The following is a 19,407-nucleotide window of genomic DNA, read 5'->3' as shown; positions in this document are numbered from 1 at the left end:
ACTGCTGTAGACGTTGTTGCCGTTATTGATGTTGTTGTCGTTGCCTGGTTTTGTTGCGTTGCTTTTGTTGATAAAGATAACCTTTGTTGTTGCTGTTGTTGTTGTTGTGTTTGAGATGTTATTATAAATGGCTGTTGTTGTGTGAACGTTGCAGTAATGTTTTGTATTGGTGATAATGATGATGAAGATGATGAGGGTTGTGTCTGTGATGATGACGATGACAATGATGACGATCTTCCAGCTGTTTGCGGTTGTCTGTTGGCATTAGGTGGAATGCTTTGTTGTTGTGTATGTTGTTGCTGGTCTGAAACTGGAGGCATGTGAGGTTCTATAGCTGAAAATTTAAAATTTTAAAATAATAGTAAAAATATTAATAACAATAACATGATAATCATTGTTGTTAACTTATTAATATTGTTGTTGTTAAATTTACAATATTATTTCCATCTTTAGAATCAAGTTAAACTGTGATTACAAATTGAAGAGGGGTAAATTTTGCACTAATTCATACCATAACATTTGTAAAAAGCTGATCAATCAAAACACAAAAAATAAATATAACACTAACTCCACTAACAACAATTATTGTGTAAAATAACCAAAAATATCTTACAATAAAAAATCTTGTTAAATTTTTTTAAAATAACTAATCAAAAATATTCCCAACTGAAAGTCATATTGACAATGCCATTCACAGCTGCAAGTTGGTGGCCATTGGTACCCTTGTTCTTATTGTGGCCATCATCATTAGTACTCCCACTTTTGTGACCACCGTTGCTAACTGCTTCATGCTGAATGACCATTCCATCTGAAGCTGTAACAGCAGCAGTAGAAGAAGCAGGAGTAGTATTATTACCAGAAATGTTTGTATTAGAAACCGGTTGCTAATTTTGTTTAGTAATCTCAAATGAGAAATGAGAACGAACAAAACATGAATGGAAGTAACTAATATACGCAGTGCAATGGTGTAATGGTAAAGTGCCTGGCATCGCTACAGCAGTGACCGAATTCGATCGCAAAGAGATCCCCACCTATTACATACAATGTGTAAGGTGCGTTGTTTCACATGGTTTTCTAGCTATACCTATGAAAAAATAATGAGCAGAAAATATTCTTGAGAAATAATAACAAAGTATTAGTTTTTGGACTAGAAAACAGTAAAACAAAGAAAGACAATGAAGCTATTAAGATAGCAACAACATAGTAGATTACTATAATTATTATTGTTTACATTATTATAAGTAGCAGGCTACTGACAATGACGCAGCTAGCATAACATTATTGTTACTAAAAATATCTCTGCTAATATACAGGCACAGGCTTATACTAGAATTTAATGAGCATACGTTGGTTCATTTTACTAATCTGATTATTACTGCAACTACTACACTCACAAAAAATAATTGTTATTCAATTCAATAAATTCAATTAAAACTATCATAATTATTATTAAAAGTTGACAGATATATTAATATTGAAAAATACGAATGATAATAGATGAAATGAGATAACTATATGAGTAATTACTAACATACTCCATTAGATATTTGTGGATTGTTCAACCGTAACCTTACATCATTACTGCCAGTAGTAACAAAATTACCAGTCACATTTACACTGTTAGTAGTAGAAGTAGTAGTAGAAGTAGTAGCAGTAGTAACGGTACTGGTAGTTGTAGTTTTAGTAGCTGTAGTAGTGTTAGTGATCAAAATAGTAGTAGCCGTTGTGGCTTTAGTAACGTTATTTAGTGTAATGACATTTGCTGTCCCAGTTGTTGTTTTGATAGCGTTGTTTTGCTGCATTGGTTTTGTTGAAGATGTTGTTTGTTTGGTTTGTACTGACCCTGTATGCCTGTTTCCTGGTATTGTTGTTGTTGTTGAGGATGATGACGATGATGGTGATGGATGGGTGGCAAAATGGTCTTACATCAGTTCTTACATTGATTGCACTGATCAGATTCGAAAGCAAAGAAACCTCTGTCTGGCATATGATAAAGCGTAGGATGCCACGGCATATGAGTGCTGCTGAGTGCTTGTCAAACATTGAAAAGAACTTTTTAACACTACAGAAATGGAGCTATACAAATAGCAGGGATTGATTGATTGATTAATTGATTGATTTATTGATTGATTGATGATATAAAAAAAAGTATGATATCGTTGATGATGACAATGTAATCGCTCATGATGATTTGTGATTATTTATTCAATGTTGTGGATTATTTTTGCCAATTTGCTGACTCAAAAAATGAGAACACCAACCATCGAATATAAAATAAAGAACGATGACATTAAGAAAAACTGACAGCTGAATAATACTGAACATGGTAATAATTTTGAAAATCTTTATTGCTTATTCATTGAATGAATGAAGTACGTGTCAATATAATGTATGTGAGATTTTTATGCCTGATCAAATATGGATGTGCTAAATAAAAACTTCACAAGTACAAGAAACGATAATACTATTAACTACATGTGAGAGAATTGTTAACACTTATAATTGTGACATTAATGACGTTGAATCAAAATAATATAAAAGTTAGCAATAAAGAATTTGCCATTTACTTCAACAAAAAGAAACTGGTTGACAAGCCTTACATGTGATTCTCATTCACAATGCTCATAGATATAAGTCCTAGGCTAATAACGCAATTCATGATTCAATCTGTACTTACAGGCGCATGTACATGTATATACACATGCGTATCTGTACATAAATAATTCTCATTCTTATCCTACCAAGCCTGCCACTTCAAACATTTTAAACTTCATAATAAAAATATTTCCATATTTAGCTGTAATGTGTCATAATTATCTTGATAACTCACTCATCTTACTCCCAGTTATTTTTTTTTTAAATTTCTTCATCCAGCGCACTTTTCAAAATATGCTTATGGCGCTCTTTAGATGTTGCCGTGTGGCAGTTGTGATAACATTTTAGTCAGAGCATAAAACCATTGAAAATGTCACCCCTTCAACTGCTCTTTAAATGTGAAAGTGACATTAATCAGATGCTTGATCAAAGAACTAATGTAAAAAATGTATGGTACACGGGTTTAAAGAATAACAAAATATTAACACCAACCTGATAGACCGACAACAGTGTCAAACTTAATGCCATCCAGATGCACTTGAAGAGTCCCCATCACAATCTGACCATGACCTTCTGAATCAGTCTTCAACTCCACTGTGTGGTTGAGGTCTTGCACTGTTGTATGGCAGGGATAAAACCAGTTTTACTGGTTGTATTGCGATGGTAGTACTAGACTAATAACAATGACGACAGAGAGGAAGTAGTAACTATAAGTAACAGCAGCAATAGTGTTAAAAAAATAGATGAATAAAATCTGGCAACAACTAAAAATGATCAGTTTATTTAGAGGAATGACAATTAGGATAGAATCAAATAATTATCACCAAAAATATGAAAAAAAAGTTGTAAACAAATAGGCAACAAAATCCACTCAACATAATAATAATACTTCTAATAACATTTACAACAGTAGTGATAACAATGTGACGAACATTTTCCATTGTGAAACTTAAGAAGATACGGGATGTCAATTTTGCCCTGCCCTAGAAGAGCATCATTACGAAACTGACACTTGTTCATCACCTTTATGTAGATCTTACTCAACTGTGTTATGTTGCTGGGTGGGCAGAAACAGAGTGATACAATTATTTTTTTTCTTTCTTTACTATTCTTCATTATTATGTGATTAAAAATTTATAACAAGAGCAGTATAATTTAAATAAAAAGTTTCATCTAAACTATAAATCAAACAAAAATATCTAATCAAAATTTTAGTATATTAAATTTTTATGCAAAAATGCAAGAAATAGTTACAGCTGGATATATATATATATATATATATATATATATATATGTATATATATATATGTATATATATATATATATATATATACATATATACACACACACGTGTGTGTGTGTTGCGTGTATGTGTATGTGGTGGTGTGTGTGTAAACTATATAGAATTTTTCTTAGAATGAAACCTTCTATACTATATACTTTAAATTACTGATGACATAGATACAGACTTACAACATAAAATTATTAACATTATCAATTTTTCATGCAAACAGTAGCACAGAGATAAGCAATTTGAAGCATTGCATAGGCAATGAAAAAAAAACTTCCGAATCAAATATCTCAAAATGCTAGAAATAATGAGAAGTTTAAACAAACAAGAATTAAGAAATTAAATTATGAAATATTAAGAAACTACATTTTAAACAATTTATTCCAGATAGGTTTAGTAGTTTTGTGAGCCACGTTAGTTTCCAACTGTCGATCATCTTGGATGATTTGAACGTAAGGGTCTGGCTTCATTAATGATAATACATTTTTGCTGTGAGCAGTGCTAAAAGTAGCTGATTTTACTGAAATTAGAAATAAATAAATTAATTAATTTTAATAGATAATAAATATATTAGTAAAAAATTTTGATTAAATTTAAATTTGTATTAGCTAATTTTGTTGTAAATAACAAAGAAAATCTGATAAAATTAGAAATCAACAAAGATAAAAAATATGTAAAAAAATGTTCATAGACATAATTAGTCACTTACTAGTTAAATGTAGAGTCTGGATGGCATGATTTGTAGTGTTAATAAGAGAATCTGCCATCATCAGAATGGAATGATTTCAAATTTAGCAAACAAAAATCTGAAAAGATAAGGAAAAGATGGAGAGTGCTACATCATTAAAATATCATCATAGTTTCAATTTTAAGTATTATATTCAGTTCAGAATTTATTTAAATCAAATGTTATAAAATAGATAATGTATGAATTATTTATATTTTTATACTATAATTGTATAATTTATACTTTATTCTATAGAAAAAATTAATCAATAAGTGTACATTTAACAATTATCACTGTAATTAGATCACTTTGAATACTAATGTCAAGTTTGGTTATGACATGTATGATATAAAATAATTTTTTAATAAATAAACAAATAAATATAAAAAAATTTTATCAATAGGTCATTTTTTAATATGATCTGACATATGGCATCATGTGAATGAATAATGGTAAATAAACAGAATTAATTAAATAATTATAATAATAATTAATCAAATTTAAATTTGAATGAAATAAATTATAACTATTTCATTCTAATTTAAATTTGATTAATTAATAATTAAGTAATTATTAATTTGATAAATTATATTTATTTTTTAAAAATTTAAACATATTATTTTTTAAATTTAATAGTTATTGAAAAAATTTACAAACAAAACAGTAAAATTCAGTTCCCAAACAAATTTTCTTTAATTTTTTTTAAATTTTTAATTTAATTTAGAATTTATTTTTCCATTTTTTTTGTAATGATTTAATTAATTATTAATAATGGTAATCATTAATTATTTTGTCAAAATAAAAAAATTTATATTTCTTAGTTAAAATTAAAAAATATTAAATATTAAAAAAAACTTACGTTCAAGTTAACTTTTTATTTACAAAGTAATTTGTTTCTTTATTTTTTTTTACAATTAATAACAATACGAATATTTAACAAATAAAAGTTAAAAATAACTTCACTTCATCTATTAGAGGATTACACTATTGCTGGAGCAGCCATTAACGTCTGTTTATTTTTACTTTTCAGTGATGGGCGTTTCTGATTGAAACCTTAATATTATTTCAAATATTCATATAATAAACTTATATGTTATATGCTTCTTCTTTATATGTTCTACGATATAAATATATTTATATATCTACATATAAATTGAAGAAGCCATATATATATATATATATATATATATTTAGTTACACGCATATACTACATGTATACAATTATATAACTTGATGAACTTATAACGTATACTAATTAATACAATATACTTATAGCACATATATATATTTATTTATATAGCCACTTTATACATACTCTACATACAAAATTTCTACCCCATACCTACATACAAGATATTTATAATTATATTTGTGTTAAAACTATTATAATATTAACTGTTATAAATTAAATTTTGTTATTCATAATTTAATATTTATAATAAAAACTAATATTTTTTAGTATATTTACATTTAGTACATTTGCATTTTTTCATTTTTATTCTTTTGCTGCTATATTTGAGTGTTTGTCAGAGTTTGGAATAATAACTATGTTATTTGAACACAACCCTACTCCTAAGAACAAAATCCTGACTACGCCTATGAGTGCAAAACAGTTTTTAGGCGCTGATTCAATGGAAAGCATTTATCAGCTTGTTGGACGAATGCCAATTTATTTTCAACATTAAAAAAACAAGATAGACAATCAAATGAAACGTGCAAAAACATATAACAAAAACAAATTTTTGCAAATTGAAATAAAAAAATGTTTAGAGCATTAGTATATAAAATAAATAACCACTTATGAATAATAAGTAAGTTAACAAAAAACCTGCATCAACAATATAAAATGAAACAAAAAAACTATTAACTCAAAGTATCAGTAATGTTAAGTGGTAGTGGTAACAAAAGTAGTTATTATAATGTAGAGCATTTGGAAAAACAAAACATTTAATCACTAATAAGGCAGATATCGAGCATGCAGAAGATGGACCTGCATGTTGGGCACGGAGATTTACTCGAGAGCCAGGTCTCTGGCTGGTTCTGATCCTGCCGACTCGCGAACCACTTGCCCATGCATTCGAGACACCACATCGGTCTGCACATGCAACTCTGGCATGCTTGCTGCGAAAAATTGTTGCCATGCTGTCCATCTTGCTCCTCTCCTTGAGGCAGATCTAAGCAGCATTTCTGCAATTTGACGTTGGATATGACTTGCATGCAGCCTATGCAATTTTCGACCTCCTAGTTTGAATTATCAAAGAATTATTTTATCTATTCAATAAAGGATAGCAAAAAAATTCTGAAATCATGACAAAGAAGTTTATTTAAATATAAAAATTGAAAAAAAAATCTGAAAATATAAATTCTATTAAGATATTTTACTCAAAACTAAAGAAACGAATGAACTTTTACAACCATGTTCCTAGGCAGACGATATCTTGGATTCCTGTTGACTTCATATTTAAAAGCCTCCACAAACTGATCTGACAGAGATTGTTGAATAACGATGTTTCGTAGGTTTAAGATGGGACTTTGTAGTTTATCTTTTAAATCATTGTACTCTGTAGCTATAAGTCTGATGAAAATTTATCAAACGTTATATTTAAAATTGATATTAAGTTATTTCAATGAATATAAGCCTTAAATTTTAGAACAACAGATTATAAATAATTAAAATTGCAAATTACATAAACAACCAACACACCAAATTCAATAATAAAATATAACAATGGAATACAACAATGGAACCTAATTTTGAATGGTTTGACCCTGTGGTCAGCACTGGTAACCATGATGTTGAGCACCTGAACTCCAGTTGACCTCTCATAATGCATGTCATGATTCTCACTGCCCACAATGGCAAGGTGGGTGTCTGCCTGCCTGGCAATCTGGATGGTGTACGTGGAGGTCATGATGAGCCACGTGTCTGTCACGATGAGCCTTCGACTGGTGAGTTGTTTGTCAAATAATATCATTAACAGGTGATTGAAATTAAAATAACTTATTCAACTTTTGTTCATAATTATCAACTGGGACATAAAAAAATGTTTGAAAATCAATGACAAATACAATGTTGAATGTCAAGAACAATTACTATAAAAATTGCATTACATATCTGAACCAACTACAAATGTAGCAAAGACTCACCTATGTGTGCCTGTGGTGAACTTATCAAACCTTCTGAATTCAATGTTGACAGATGAAGCCACAGATCTCCAGCCTTCCCCTTCAACTGTTAAATTACCCAAACGTCTTGAAATTGGATGAGTATTCCAGTTTGAGTTGAACCAATACAGTGCAAACAGCACGCAGATGAAAGAAAACAAGCAGCAGAGTATGGAAAACAGACACCAAATTTTTCCAAAACTGTCTAGAATAAACAAGTCTATTCCCTCTGGCGAAATAATTGTGAAGCCAGTGACAAAACCTATTTGATATTTTAATTTTATTTATATGAATATTAATGCAAACAATTGTTATAATTTTTCTGATTTAATATAATGTCTGAGAGAAGAGGATAAGATACAAAATGGTTTGATGCTGGATTATGATTAATATGCATTGCAGAATGGATCAATATTTCAATTGAATACTGATGTCTTATTCAGATGTTCAACCTGAGTACAGTCTTATTATAAATTATATTATATTACAATTATATAATTTGCAAATGAATTGATTTTTGTCAGCTCTGTCGTGAACTGAAGCAAACAAACACATGCCATAATTCAATTCCTAATAAATACATTACAATATGCCTCAACCAACCAACCAACCAACCAACCAACCAACCAACCAACCAACCAACCAACCAACCAACCAACCAACCAACCAACCAACCAACCAACCAACCAACCAACCAACCAACCAACCAACCAACCAACCAACCAACCAACCAACCAACCAACCAACCAACCAACCAACCAACCAACCAACCAACCAACCAACCAACCAACCAACCAACCAACCAACCAACCAACCAGTCACAATAAAGTGAAAAAAATTTTCATCAAATTATTATTATTAATTATTATATTATATTAAAATTGAGAGTTGAGACTAAACTACATAACACAAACAGTAAACATTTTTAATCTATGTAGACATTTTATTAGGGGCCCTAAGCTATTTAGGATTCGGGCCCTTTACGACTTTATATGTCTATCATTTTTATATTAGTTTTTGAATAAATATAAGATTTTTGGATAAACAAAGTTAAATTTGAATGCATTTAAGAAAAAACATTTAATTTTTTTATTTTAGAGAAAAAAAACATTAAACCATTGATCATGAAAAATTAAAATATTGTCGAAATTGAATTATATGTATAACGTTCTCTATTTATCTTTTTGAAAAATGTTGTTAAGTTGATCATTAAAGGAGTCATTGTGAACAAAATTAAATAAAATATTTTCTTTTTTGCATTGCCAGAGCAAAATCACTGATGACTTCTTCAAATGATATATTTGTCACTGATAGACACATAATAATGGGGGAACATAATTCATTTGAATACAAAAAACAAAATAACCTAAAGGCAGAAAGGAGTGTATGATAAGGGTCAGAGTCGTCCTCCTCATATGGTAGCCAATGAAATCCATTTGTTCACTGCCCAAACATTCTGCAAACATGTTTTGTATGGTCAGACCTGCAGATATGATTTCTGTGGTCGGAGCCACTAAGCAGAATACAAATAAAAAATAAATAATAACAAAGATGACTTCCTCAGACGACATTAGCAAAAATTAACAGACTCTGTTATAAAATTTTAATTCAACGAAATTGTAACGTATAGGACAAATTTTCAAAAAAAATTTAGAGTAGTAGAAACAACATGCACACGTATGTTGATTTTTTAAAAGTGATATCAAGTCGTGTTAATTAATAATCAACATGTTCTTTCGGCTGATTGGCAATATATTTTTTACTACATAAACTCAATGCGTCCAATGCAGTATGAATTTATTAACATTAGGTTTACTAAATTATTTTTTCACAGTAAAAACTTACAAATTCCAAAATACGGTTTAATCGCTTGTAGATTAACAGCCAGCTCAAACGCTTCATTCCAATTTCTTGTCAAAATTCAATGGTAAAAAAAGATAATATTGAAAACATCTAAATAACATAATTAAAAATTGATTTTAAAGCAAATCATTTTTAAAGCAAACCATTTCGTTACGATAATCAGCCGTTTCGTCATCTAATATGCTGATTAGTTTTTATAATTCAGTTTAAGATTTTTTCAAAATAGGCGACAAGAATGGGTGATGAAATTTCGGACGTTGCGCTCAGGAAACAGATAAAGAAAGACTTACTGGCTTTTGATTTTTTATTTAGCTTATTTGTCGCAGCTCTCTCCAGTTACAGGCACGATACAGTTCTCAGACCATTTCCTCCTCCCTACATTGTCCGTGATGTTTTTGTTGATGATGGCCTTGGGTCCAAATTTGAGAAAGATTTTGATGGTTTGGTAGGTTCATCCATTGATTCATTTATTCACTTTATTGTGTTGTATTGATACTGGTAATACTTTAATAGTTTAATTTAATATGCTTTTTAATCGTTGATTCTCTGTTGTAGTAGTCATTTTTTGAGTGGATAATGATAAATAAAGAATAGAGATAAATGGAATAGAAATAAATGGATATATAATATAAAGAACAAATCATTGAGTTTGATTAAAGAGTATGCCTTTTTGAAGATTGTTATAGATTGGCCAGATCAATCAGTTTGTTATTTTTTCTATATTTAATTTAATAGAAAAAAGATGTTGCAAAAATAAAAAAGATGAAATCATACTTGAACAGAGAAGGACAACTTGATGTAAAAATATTGAAGTTACTTTCCTGGATTTTCAATTCAAAGAAATTTATCATCAAATCTTGCGATATGCAAGTGGTGAGCAAGTTTAGTCAAATTTTTTAAGATGCTAAAAATGAACTTGTATTCTTCATGACTTTATTTTATAGTTTATATTATGTTGTAAAGTATATATATATATATATATATATATATATATATATATATTAAATATTAATGAAACATAAAACTGAAGATGCTGCTTATACGGTTTATTTGTTAAAAAATTTATTTAATTTTGGGATATAGTTAGATTATATTTTTCTCTAAAACTTGTTCCTTTTCTTAAAAATTATTTTTTCATTTTTGTAAATTTGTTTCTCAATACTATTTTGAACTTAATTATGTTAAATGATAATTTTGAATGAAACTAACAAGTTCTCAGAAATTCGAGAGAAAGCATGCTACACGTTTGAGACATCACCTCCCACATACATATTCTCCGTCGAACATTCAGCTCTTAGTAATGAAAGATTTGAGACATTGCGCAATAATAGAAACGTTTTCTATGGTTACCATGGAAGCAAGCTGGAAAATTTTCACTCCATTCTCCATTTTGGTTTAAAAGCAAATCTGAATAAAGTACTTTTGGTTTGATGATTCTGGAGTGATTGAAATAACCTAACTTTAATTTGTACCTATTATCATTATGTAACATGTTTCATTATACTTTTGTTTTAACGAATTCTAAACATAGCCTGATTATTGCTCTGCTATACCATATAAAATCAGAATTCTTTGTTTGGTAATGGCTCCTATCTATCCAGTGAGTTGTCAGTAAGTCTGGACTATTCACCATATGGGCATGGTTGGCCAAGCAGCTGCATGGGATCCAGGTTTAGTTAATGTTATTTTGTATATCATTGCCATTTTTGTTTGCTGCTATCTTGGTTATTTGTATTGCTACTATATCATTTCATTTTTATTGTGATTTGCATTGCTGTTTTAGTAGAAGTTCATTTGTTATTTTTTCCTATTAGTTGTATTTTTAATTTATGATATTGAATTATATTTTTCACTGAATTATTACTTAATAGATTGAGTTGTGTAGCAGTGTGTGAGATTATTGATGATCCATCTGTCAAGTGCAAAACTCAAAGTAACCAATTGCAAAATATTTACCTTAAGATAATACAAAATTTATTTTCACAAATATGTGTTTGTACGCGCGCGAGTGTGTATGTGTGCGTGCATGTGTGCGTGTGTGTGTGTGTTTGCTTGTGTTTGGATTTATGTATATTGCATTGTATATTGCATTGTGATAACCTAAAATTGCATGCTTTCATTAAATGTTAATAAAATTGAAATTCTTTTTCAAAAGTTTCTTATAAAATATCTTCCCATAATGACTAAATAGTTGCACGTTCGTCATCTATTCCAATGTCTTCAAAAAAAATTCTCAGCAGAAGATAAGAGCCGTTCACACATAGACGGCAGTATAGGCGGGGAGATACCGGAGAAGTACTACATTGTTACTGATGATGAGTTCGTTAGGGTTAAGTACCTACTGGTCTATGCCTCGAGAGATAAGTACTTGAAGTTAGTAAACTGATGAGGATAATGATGATGGTGACGAAGATGATGGTTTTTTTGATGTTGACGACGATAATGATGATTATGAAGATGATTGGGTTGGCGATGTTGGTCAACAAATAGTATCTTGTTTTTTTTTGGGTTGTTGTTGGTACTAAACAGTATCTTATTTCTTGGGGTTTTTGTTACTACTCACTGCTGGGCATGTTGGTTAAAAATAGAAATAACTAATTATGATAAATTGTGGTAAATATGGTAATAATTCAAGTTAAGCTAATGTTGATAGGGATGCTAAGAGTACAGTTAGTATTGAGCAGGCGTGTGGTATAGTGTTCTGCCGTTTTTACCAAAATTTCAATTTTATTTGAGATACGATTATTTTATTTTTGACATGTTGAAAGGTTTGTGTTTGATGTTTTGTTTTTATTTGAATAAACAGAAGAGAGCCATCATGGTACCAAAGAAATAAATTCATTTTCGTAATATTGTTCTATGCTCTTGTTCTGGTTGCCATAGGAGCATACAGGTCACCGTATTTTAAGAAGTTTCTGGATAAGTTTTCCAATTCTGAATAAATTTTGTTTATCATGTTTTATGCTAATTAGGTTATTAATTTTATTTTTTAATGTTTACTCATTATTGTTCTTTCATTTGATTATTTTTTAATTTTTGTATTCTGGTCTTCGGTTTATTTATTTAATTAATAATTAATTACTTTTACTTTTTCTCTGAAATATGATTTTAATGATTCTTTGTCGATATTAAAGATTATTTTTAAACAATTATGAAATGTTCATAAATTGAAAAATGACCGAAGATATAAATACCAAATGACATCATTGTGCCTTATTTGTGATTTCCAACATCAAATTCTTTTTTTTATCACTCATTTTCTTTGGTTAATTGTTAACTTTTCTTATATCATCATTTTTTTTAATACGTTCATTAATTTTGATCAACTTAATTCTTTGATTGATTAATAAAAAGAGATTTGTATTGAGTCAATAAACAATTTTCCAGGATTAATAAGTTTTGAGTATTTGCGTTCGGAAACGTGTGTCCGTTCGTTTTATCCATAACCCTATCATGTTAATGTCAGTATACCCATGTACACACTTTTTTATTTTTCAGTTTCTCTTGCAAAGAATTCATTCATCATAACCAACTTTTGAAAGGTCGTCACCATTACGAACCATTGCTTAGTTTTATGATGAATAAAATAAAATTTATTTATTTTTTTTAAACTAAAAATTTGTTTTGTTTTATTTCTTTTGAATTGAAGAAATGAGGTTTGAGGTCATCTTTCTTCATCAACTATTAAAGAACTTTTAACAAATAGCTATTTGATGCTTGTGTAGTTCGTCCAGTATGTATATATATATATATATGCTGGTAAAAATATATATATATATATTCATTTATATAGCGCCTATTAAAAACATTCTCATGGCGTTTTACAACTATGGCAATTTTTTGCAAGGAAAAAAGATATGTCTTCAATTGACTTTTGAACTGGGGAAGTGTCAGACCAGACCGGCGCAAAAAATATGGAAGTTCATTCCAATGCCTTGGTCCATAAACTGCTAAACTACGTGATGCAATCTTTAATTTAGTATATATATAAACATATATATATATATATATATATTGTTTATTTTTACGTGATTTCGAAGCCGTTTTCAAACATTTTTTAAACAAACTAAATAATAATAACTATAAAAAAGTAAACACTAATTTTCAGTTAATAGTAGAGTTGATCAAATGAAATGATGTTAATTGAAATACATCAGTGATTTTGTTTGACAATGTCATCAGGGCATGCACATAGACACGCACCACACATCCAGTCGCAATCATACAAACAATTACAAATTTTATAAAATATTAACCGCCTCCTCGGTATAGAATGGCAATTTTTTTAATGAAATGAGAATGGAAGTAAAATGTTCATTGAATCAATGTAAAGGTTCTTTTATATATCGTGCAACATATTGATTAACTAAAGAGAAACACAACTTATCGATTACGTCACAACTGTACACAGTACGAACACATTTGATATTCATGATTCAACGGCAGTCACACGAACTTACTTACGTACTCGCGTTAGAGGTTAAAGACAGTTCACAAAGGGCGGTGAACAAGTACACGATCATACAAACAAACGCATTATAGGTACAAACAAATAATCAGGCATACACGTACAAATAGAAACATTCAAACTCATGCAGATAGAAACACTACACATCACCGATATCCAGCCATCATGCCAGTCATGGACACAGTGTGTTCAATTGCCTTACGCCGTAACTCGGCAATGCTGCTTCCACGCCAAACATCTTCCGGATTGTCAACAGCCAGCTGATGAGGTTGTTGTCCGTACGCTGCCAGCTGTTGTTGTTGCTGGCTGTTGGGTGAGTCCACGTACATGCCAGCATACATCCCGTTGTCCTCGGGGGAGCCTGTTTGCTGCATTCCTATACAATAAGGTTGTTGCTGTTGCTGACTTGATAGTACTGGACCGAGATTGTTGTTGTTCGATGAATTGTTGGTATTGGCGTTATTATTGTTGAGAAGCGAACTGTTGTTGCTATTGTTGCTACTGCTGTTACTGCTACTACTGCTACTGCTACTACTTCCGTTGCTGTTGCTGGCGATGTGCGATTGTGTCATGCAGGAGAGAGGCGTCATCTGCCTTGAAATTGGGAATGGAGGAACGGATGTGCATGAAAAAGGATTGTGAGGATGTGTGACCGGTCCTGCCATGGGATTCATCATAACTGATCCCAACAAATTTCCCTGATGTCCGTTGTGATGATGTGGATGGGTGGCTAGTTGGTAGTGATGAGGATGATGATGATGAGGATGAAGATGGTTGCCTGCGTTCCCACCGTTGCCAGATATCATGGATGATGTCGCCCAGCCGTTGCGCGCCAAAGTTGGATCAAAGTTGAAGAAGGAATCGTTGATGGAGGCGGTGAACGGCGAGAGACACGTGGGTGGCAAAAGGGAGCCTGGCGATCTGAACACATTTGTCGTCTTCTTGCGCTTTTTCCATTTCGCTCGTCTATTCTGAAACCAAACCTGGTGACATTTTATTGTTGTTGAGGTTCTTAGTCATTAACGACACTGAAATTAGTAGTTCATGTCATTGTCGTTATCAAATAGAAATGTTTCTTTTACTGATGTTTGTCATGCTTTTTATTTTATTGTTTTACATAATTCTAACCGTCATTTAAAATAATTGCCAACCCTGGAGCAATAAATTTTCTAGCCGTTACGTCAGCAAAGGCATCAAATTCATTATGGTCGTTGTTGCAATTTGATCTTGCCTGTGTTGTCGGATATATAAAATTGTTGAATGGTATAACGGTTGTCTTTAATGTTGAATGGTTGTCATTAATGGTTGAGATTTTGTGAACTATAAAGTTCTAGTTATGCAGATACCTTTATTTAAGTTTTATTTAACGTATTTTATGTATCATATTTATTAACTTTTGTAAATCTTTTTTATGCATATATATTTTAAATATTAATATATTTATTTTATATTTATTTATTTGTTATTATTATTTTATTATTTTTTACGACCTGCCTTTATTCTCAACGGGACAGATGACAAGACCTCGCATGCTACACAAAAACTTCTTTATATTCAAGATACGTGTTTGTATATCCATTTATATATCTGTGTGTTTGTTTGTTTGCATGTTTGTATGTTTGATTGGGTATGTGTTTTTTTGTATTTTTGCTTGGATTTTTGGCGTTTGTATGTTTGTCGTTCTTTTTATATTTGTGTTTGTATATCATGATAGTCTAATTGTGTGCGTTTCACTTGGTATGAATGATTATTTTTCTAAAGAAATATTTAATGGTTTTGTTTTTTACTTTTTTTATTGTGTATTTGTTTTTATGTGCATATGTATGCGTATATGTATGCGTATAGTATGAGTTGTATGTACGAATATGTTGTATGTGTAAACATATGCAACTATGTATATGTTCAAGTCTAAAAAAAACATATCTAATGTATGTGTATGTATGTATGTATGTATGCTTGTATCTTCATTTGTGTATGTATAAACAGATTTGTATATTTATAAAGTGAATCACGTATAAATTTTATGACTCTCCATACACGCGTACTGTGTACTTCATATACACGCTCATGGTTGGAGTGTGTGTGTATGTGTGTGTGTGTGTCGGTGTTTATGTGTATATATGACGTGAGTTTGTGTACATTTTTATTTAAGCATATGCTTAAAAAATAGTGTATGCATGTGATGTGCGTGCGTGTATGGAAGTATAGTGAAGTGTGCGTGTGTTTGTGTGTGTGCGCCTGTGCGTGCGGATATGTGATACGTTGGTATTTATTTCTGCCCTCTTGCACTTGGCTGCGTGTGCCTCTCCATCGAACATGATGCTAAATGGAATGAACTTGGATAAATATCGAAAGTCATGTGTGTCAATGTTTCTTATGTATTTGTGGTGCTTGTTTAGAACACTGTGCAATCAAACAAAATTGTATAATCTAATGAATGGCTAAACAGACAAACAAACAAACGATCCACACAGACAAACATACAAACGAACAAACAAACGAATGGACAAAAGTACATTGAAAGACGGGTAGAAAGACAAAGAAAGCCACGGTCTGATTTTGATGTCTTCTAGCACGCGAATTTTCGAGAACGGCCGAACAGATGCGTGACGTAATATAAATTTTAGCTAGTAAGTCGATGAGTTAGTAGTTGAGAGGTGGATGAATGAGAAAAATTTTTGTAGCGTTTAATAATAAGAATATTTTATTTTATTTGATCATCACGGATAGATTAAAAATATATATTTGAAAAATCTTGCACATTCTCATAGAACCTAATCACATACATGCATATAATTTAAAAATTTTACATATAGTTGCATCTTCAGAAAGAACAAAAAAGATGAATGAACAGAAGTTACAAAAAACATTACAAGTATTACATTATATTACATTACAATAACATCAACAACAGATAAGTATAATGCCATTAATTAAAAATATCAATAACTAAATACAAACGGTTCAAATGTGATTATTATTCCGAAAAAACTGATATTTTGAACAGGTATTGCTCCATCTATTGTTCATTTCTTGGTAGAAGCAGGGTCACCAAGAAACATTTTGTGGCCCAGTGCAAAAGTTTTGGCCGTGACCCAAAACTGATGACTATTTTTTGGCATTACACATTTTTTTAAAGTTCTCCCTTTTTTAAAAGTATCGACGACACACTTATTACAACGTTTATGTTTAATGAAAGTGTTGATGACAAACAAATTTAAAGAATCTGTTATTACATTTGCAGTACTTAATAAAATTCTTATGTTTGATCGATCGCTTGATACATAGAAATACTAGGAGATATACCATCAAACAAACAAAAAATAAACAAACAGAAAAACAAACAAATGAACGGAAAAACGAACGAATTGACAAACGAACGAACAAATGAACGAGCGAATGGACGAACGAACAAACAAACAAACAAACAAACAAAACGTGATAACAACACATTTTCACTCGCATAGAAATCTAAAGCATTAGAAGTCATGTCCACAGAGATTAGAAACAAAGAATCGAAAATACGCGGAGTGAGTATTATTTCTTTGTAATTGATGGCTCCATATAGTCATAACATGAGTGCTACTACGACAACTTGTTGTTGATGATGTTGTTGATGATGATGTCGTTGATATAATGACGTTGTTGTTGTTGATGTTGTTGTTGATGATGTTGTTGTCGATATGATGTTGTTGTAGACGCGCTCGTGATGATGATAATGAGGATGATAAAAATGATGCTGTTTTGATATTACTGATGTTAATGATGCCATTTGTGAGGCTGATGATGTTGTTATGGTTGCAGATGATTATGTTGGTGATGTCGGTGACGTTATTGGTGATTATATTGATGTTATTGATGCTATTGATGTTAATGTCATTGCCTATTAGAATTAAAATATTTTGCTGATGCTTGTTGACGTTTTTACTTAACACAGCTTTCAACATTTTTGATGATGTGATGGATGAGGTTATGAATAAGTTTGTTGATGTGTCAACAATTGTGTGTGTGTTTGTGTAGTGTATTGTATGTGTGTGTTGTATGCACGTATAGACAAAACAAATAGATATTTGAATAAACAAACAAACATCACAAACTTACATAGTTACACATAGTACGAACATGTATTTACATAGAAACAAACATACAATTATTTTTGTTCTATGGCACAGGTTGGCAAGATATTATAATGTTTCGTCGTATGGCAGTCCATTAAGCTATACGTACACAAATGTGCTGGGACTAAGTGCATCAGAGCACTTTTGTATCACTACCTATGTTTGTATGTGCGAGTGTATGTTTTGTATGTTGCTTTGTTCGTGTGTGTAATTTACGTCTTCGCATGCGTTTGTGTATGTTGTGTATGGTTTTGTATGTGTATGTTTTGGTATATGAGTGTATGCTTTGCAGGTTTTTTTATGTTAACTTCGAAAATCCATATATAAAACAAATACGACTCGTTTTTCTATGTATGTATATGTGTTTTGGGATCAAATAATTCTTCAAATAAGCATGTGTACGAAAGCACATGATTGGTGCCTCATTTAAATGTTAAAGCCTCGTGTAAACACAAATTTTTGTAACCAAATAATATTAAAAAAATGATAAAATATAAGATTGAATAAATTAATAATATTAAAGAATGACAACAAATGAGAATACGAATGAACAAAGGAATGAACTGTGAACAATTAATTATGCATCTGTTTTTCAGCCTGTTCACGCATGGCCAGTTGCCTTCATTGCCTCGTTCACTCCATATGAACAGAACAACATGCAATTGCATATATCTGAATGTTTTTATCCCATGTATAATGCAAAATACTGATATACACATGTTTTCAACATAAAAAATAACAAACAACAGACACACACATTAAAATGAAAATTTGTTTAAATATTTACAAAAAATAATTAAAAGGCTTTGGAGAGTGAACCAGAGAAAAGAAGAAAAAAAAGTAAAAACTAGAAAGAGAGAGAGAGAGAGAGAGAGAAAGAAAGAGAGAGAGAGAAAGAGGAGAGAGAAGGAAGCCAATACCCAATTAAAGCTTCCAGCGTACAGCATGGCGAACACATTGCGCATACGCTAAGCGCCGAGTATTAACGTTGTGGGTTTTTGCGTCTGATGTTTGATCAGGTACTTTTGTGTTGGCGTCTTCGCATGCGTGTGTGTCTCCGTAAAAAGTGTTTGTGTATTCGTGTTTGTAATAATAATTACGGATGTGTTGTATGTGGTGCTTGAGCTGACATCTGCCGATATTTTTGAGAAGATTATTTCGAAATATCGTCAAAATATTG

General features: G+C 30.8%; 3 protein-coding genes across 3 annotated transcripts; 1 reads left to right on the top strand and 2 right to left on the bottom strand.

Moving 5' to 3' along the window:
* Positions 1-6,259: 6,259 nt before the first annotated feature.
* On the bottom strand, positions 6,260-9,349 carry HELRODRAFT_106891 (hypothetical protein; the record flags this gene model as incomplete). Its single annotated transcript, XM_009024394.1, has 5 exons — positions 6,260-6,854; positions 7,029-7,188; positions 7,362-7,559; positions 7,761-7,998; positions 9,097-9,349. 5 exons carry the CDS (start codon positions 9,347-9,349, stop codon positions 6,561-6,563), a joined length of 1,143 nt encoding a protein of 380 aa, XP_009022642.1. The 3' UTR covers positions 6,260-6,560.
* Positions 9,350-9,876: 527 nt separating this feature from the next.
* HELRODRAFT_67096 (hypothetical protein) lies at positions 9,877-12,027 on the top strand (the record flags this gene model as incomplete). Its single annotated transcript, XM_009024276.1, has 6 exons — positions 9,877-10,086; positions 10,377-10,514; positions 10,854-11,057; positions 11,208-11,311; positions 11,513-11,574; positions 11,879-12,027. The coding sequence occupies 6 exons, from the start codon at positions 9,877-9,879 to the stop codon at positions 12,025-12,027; spliced, it is 867 nt and encodes a 288-aa protein (XP_009022524.1).
* A 2,228-nt stretch (positions 12,028-14,255) lies between these two features.
* Positions 14,256-15,640, bottom strand: HELRODRAFT_162077 (hypothetical protein; the record flags this gene model as incomplete). Its single annotated transcript, XM_009024393.1, has 3 exons — positions 14,256-15,092; position 15,261; positions 15,600-15,640. The coding sequence occupies 3 exons, from the start codon at positions 15,638-15,640 to the stop codon at positions 14,256-14,258; spliced, it is 879 nt and encodes a 292-aa protein (XP_009022641.1).
* Positions 15,641-19,407: the final 3,767 nt, after the last annotated feature.

Source organism: Helobdella robusta (assembly GCF_000326865.2).
Source record: "Helobdella robusta unplaced genomic scaffold HELROscaffold_4, whole genome shotgun sequence".
Lineage (NCBI taxonomy): Eukaryota > Metazoa > Annelida > Clitellata > Rhynchobdellida > Glossiphoniidae > Helobdella > Helobdella robusta.
The sequence above is the reverse complement of the archived record's forward strand: the minus strand, read 5'-3'. Positions and strand labels throughout refer to the sequence as shown.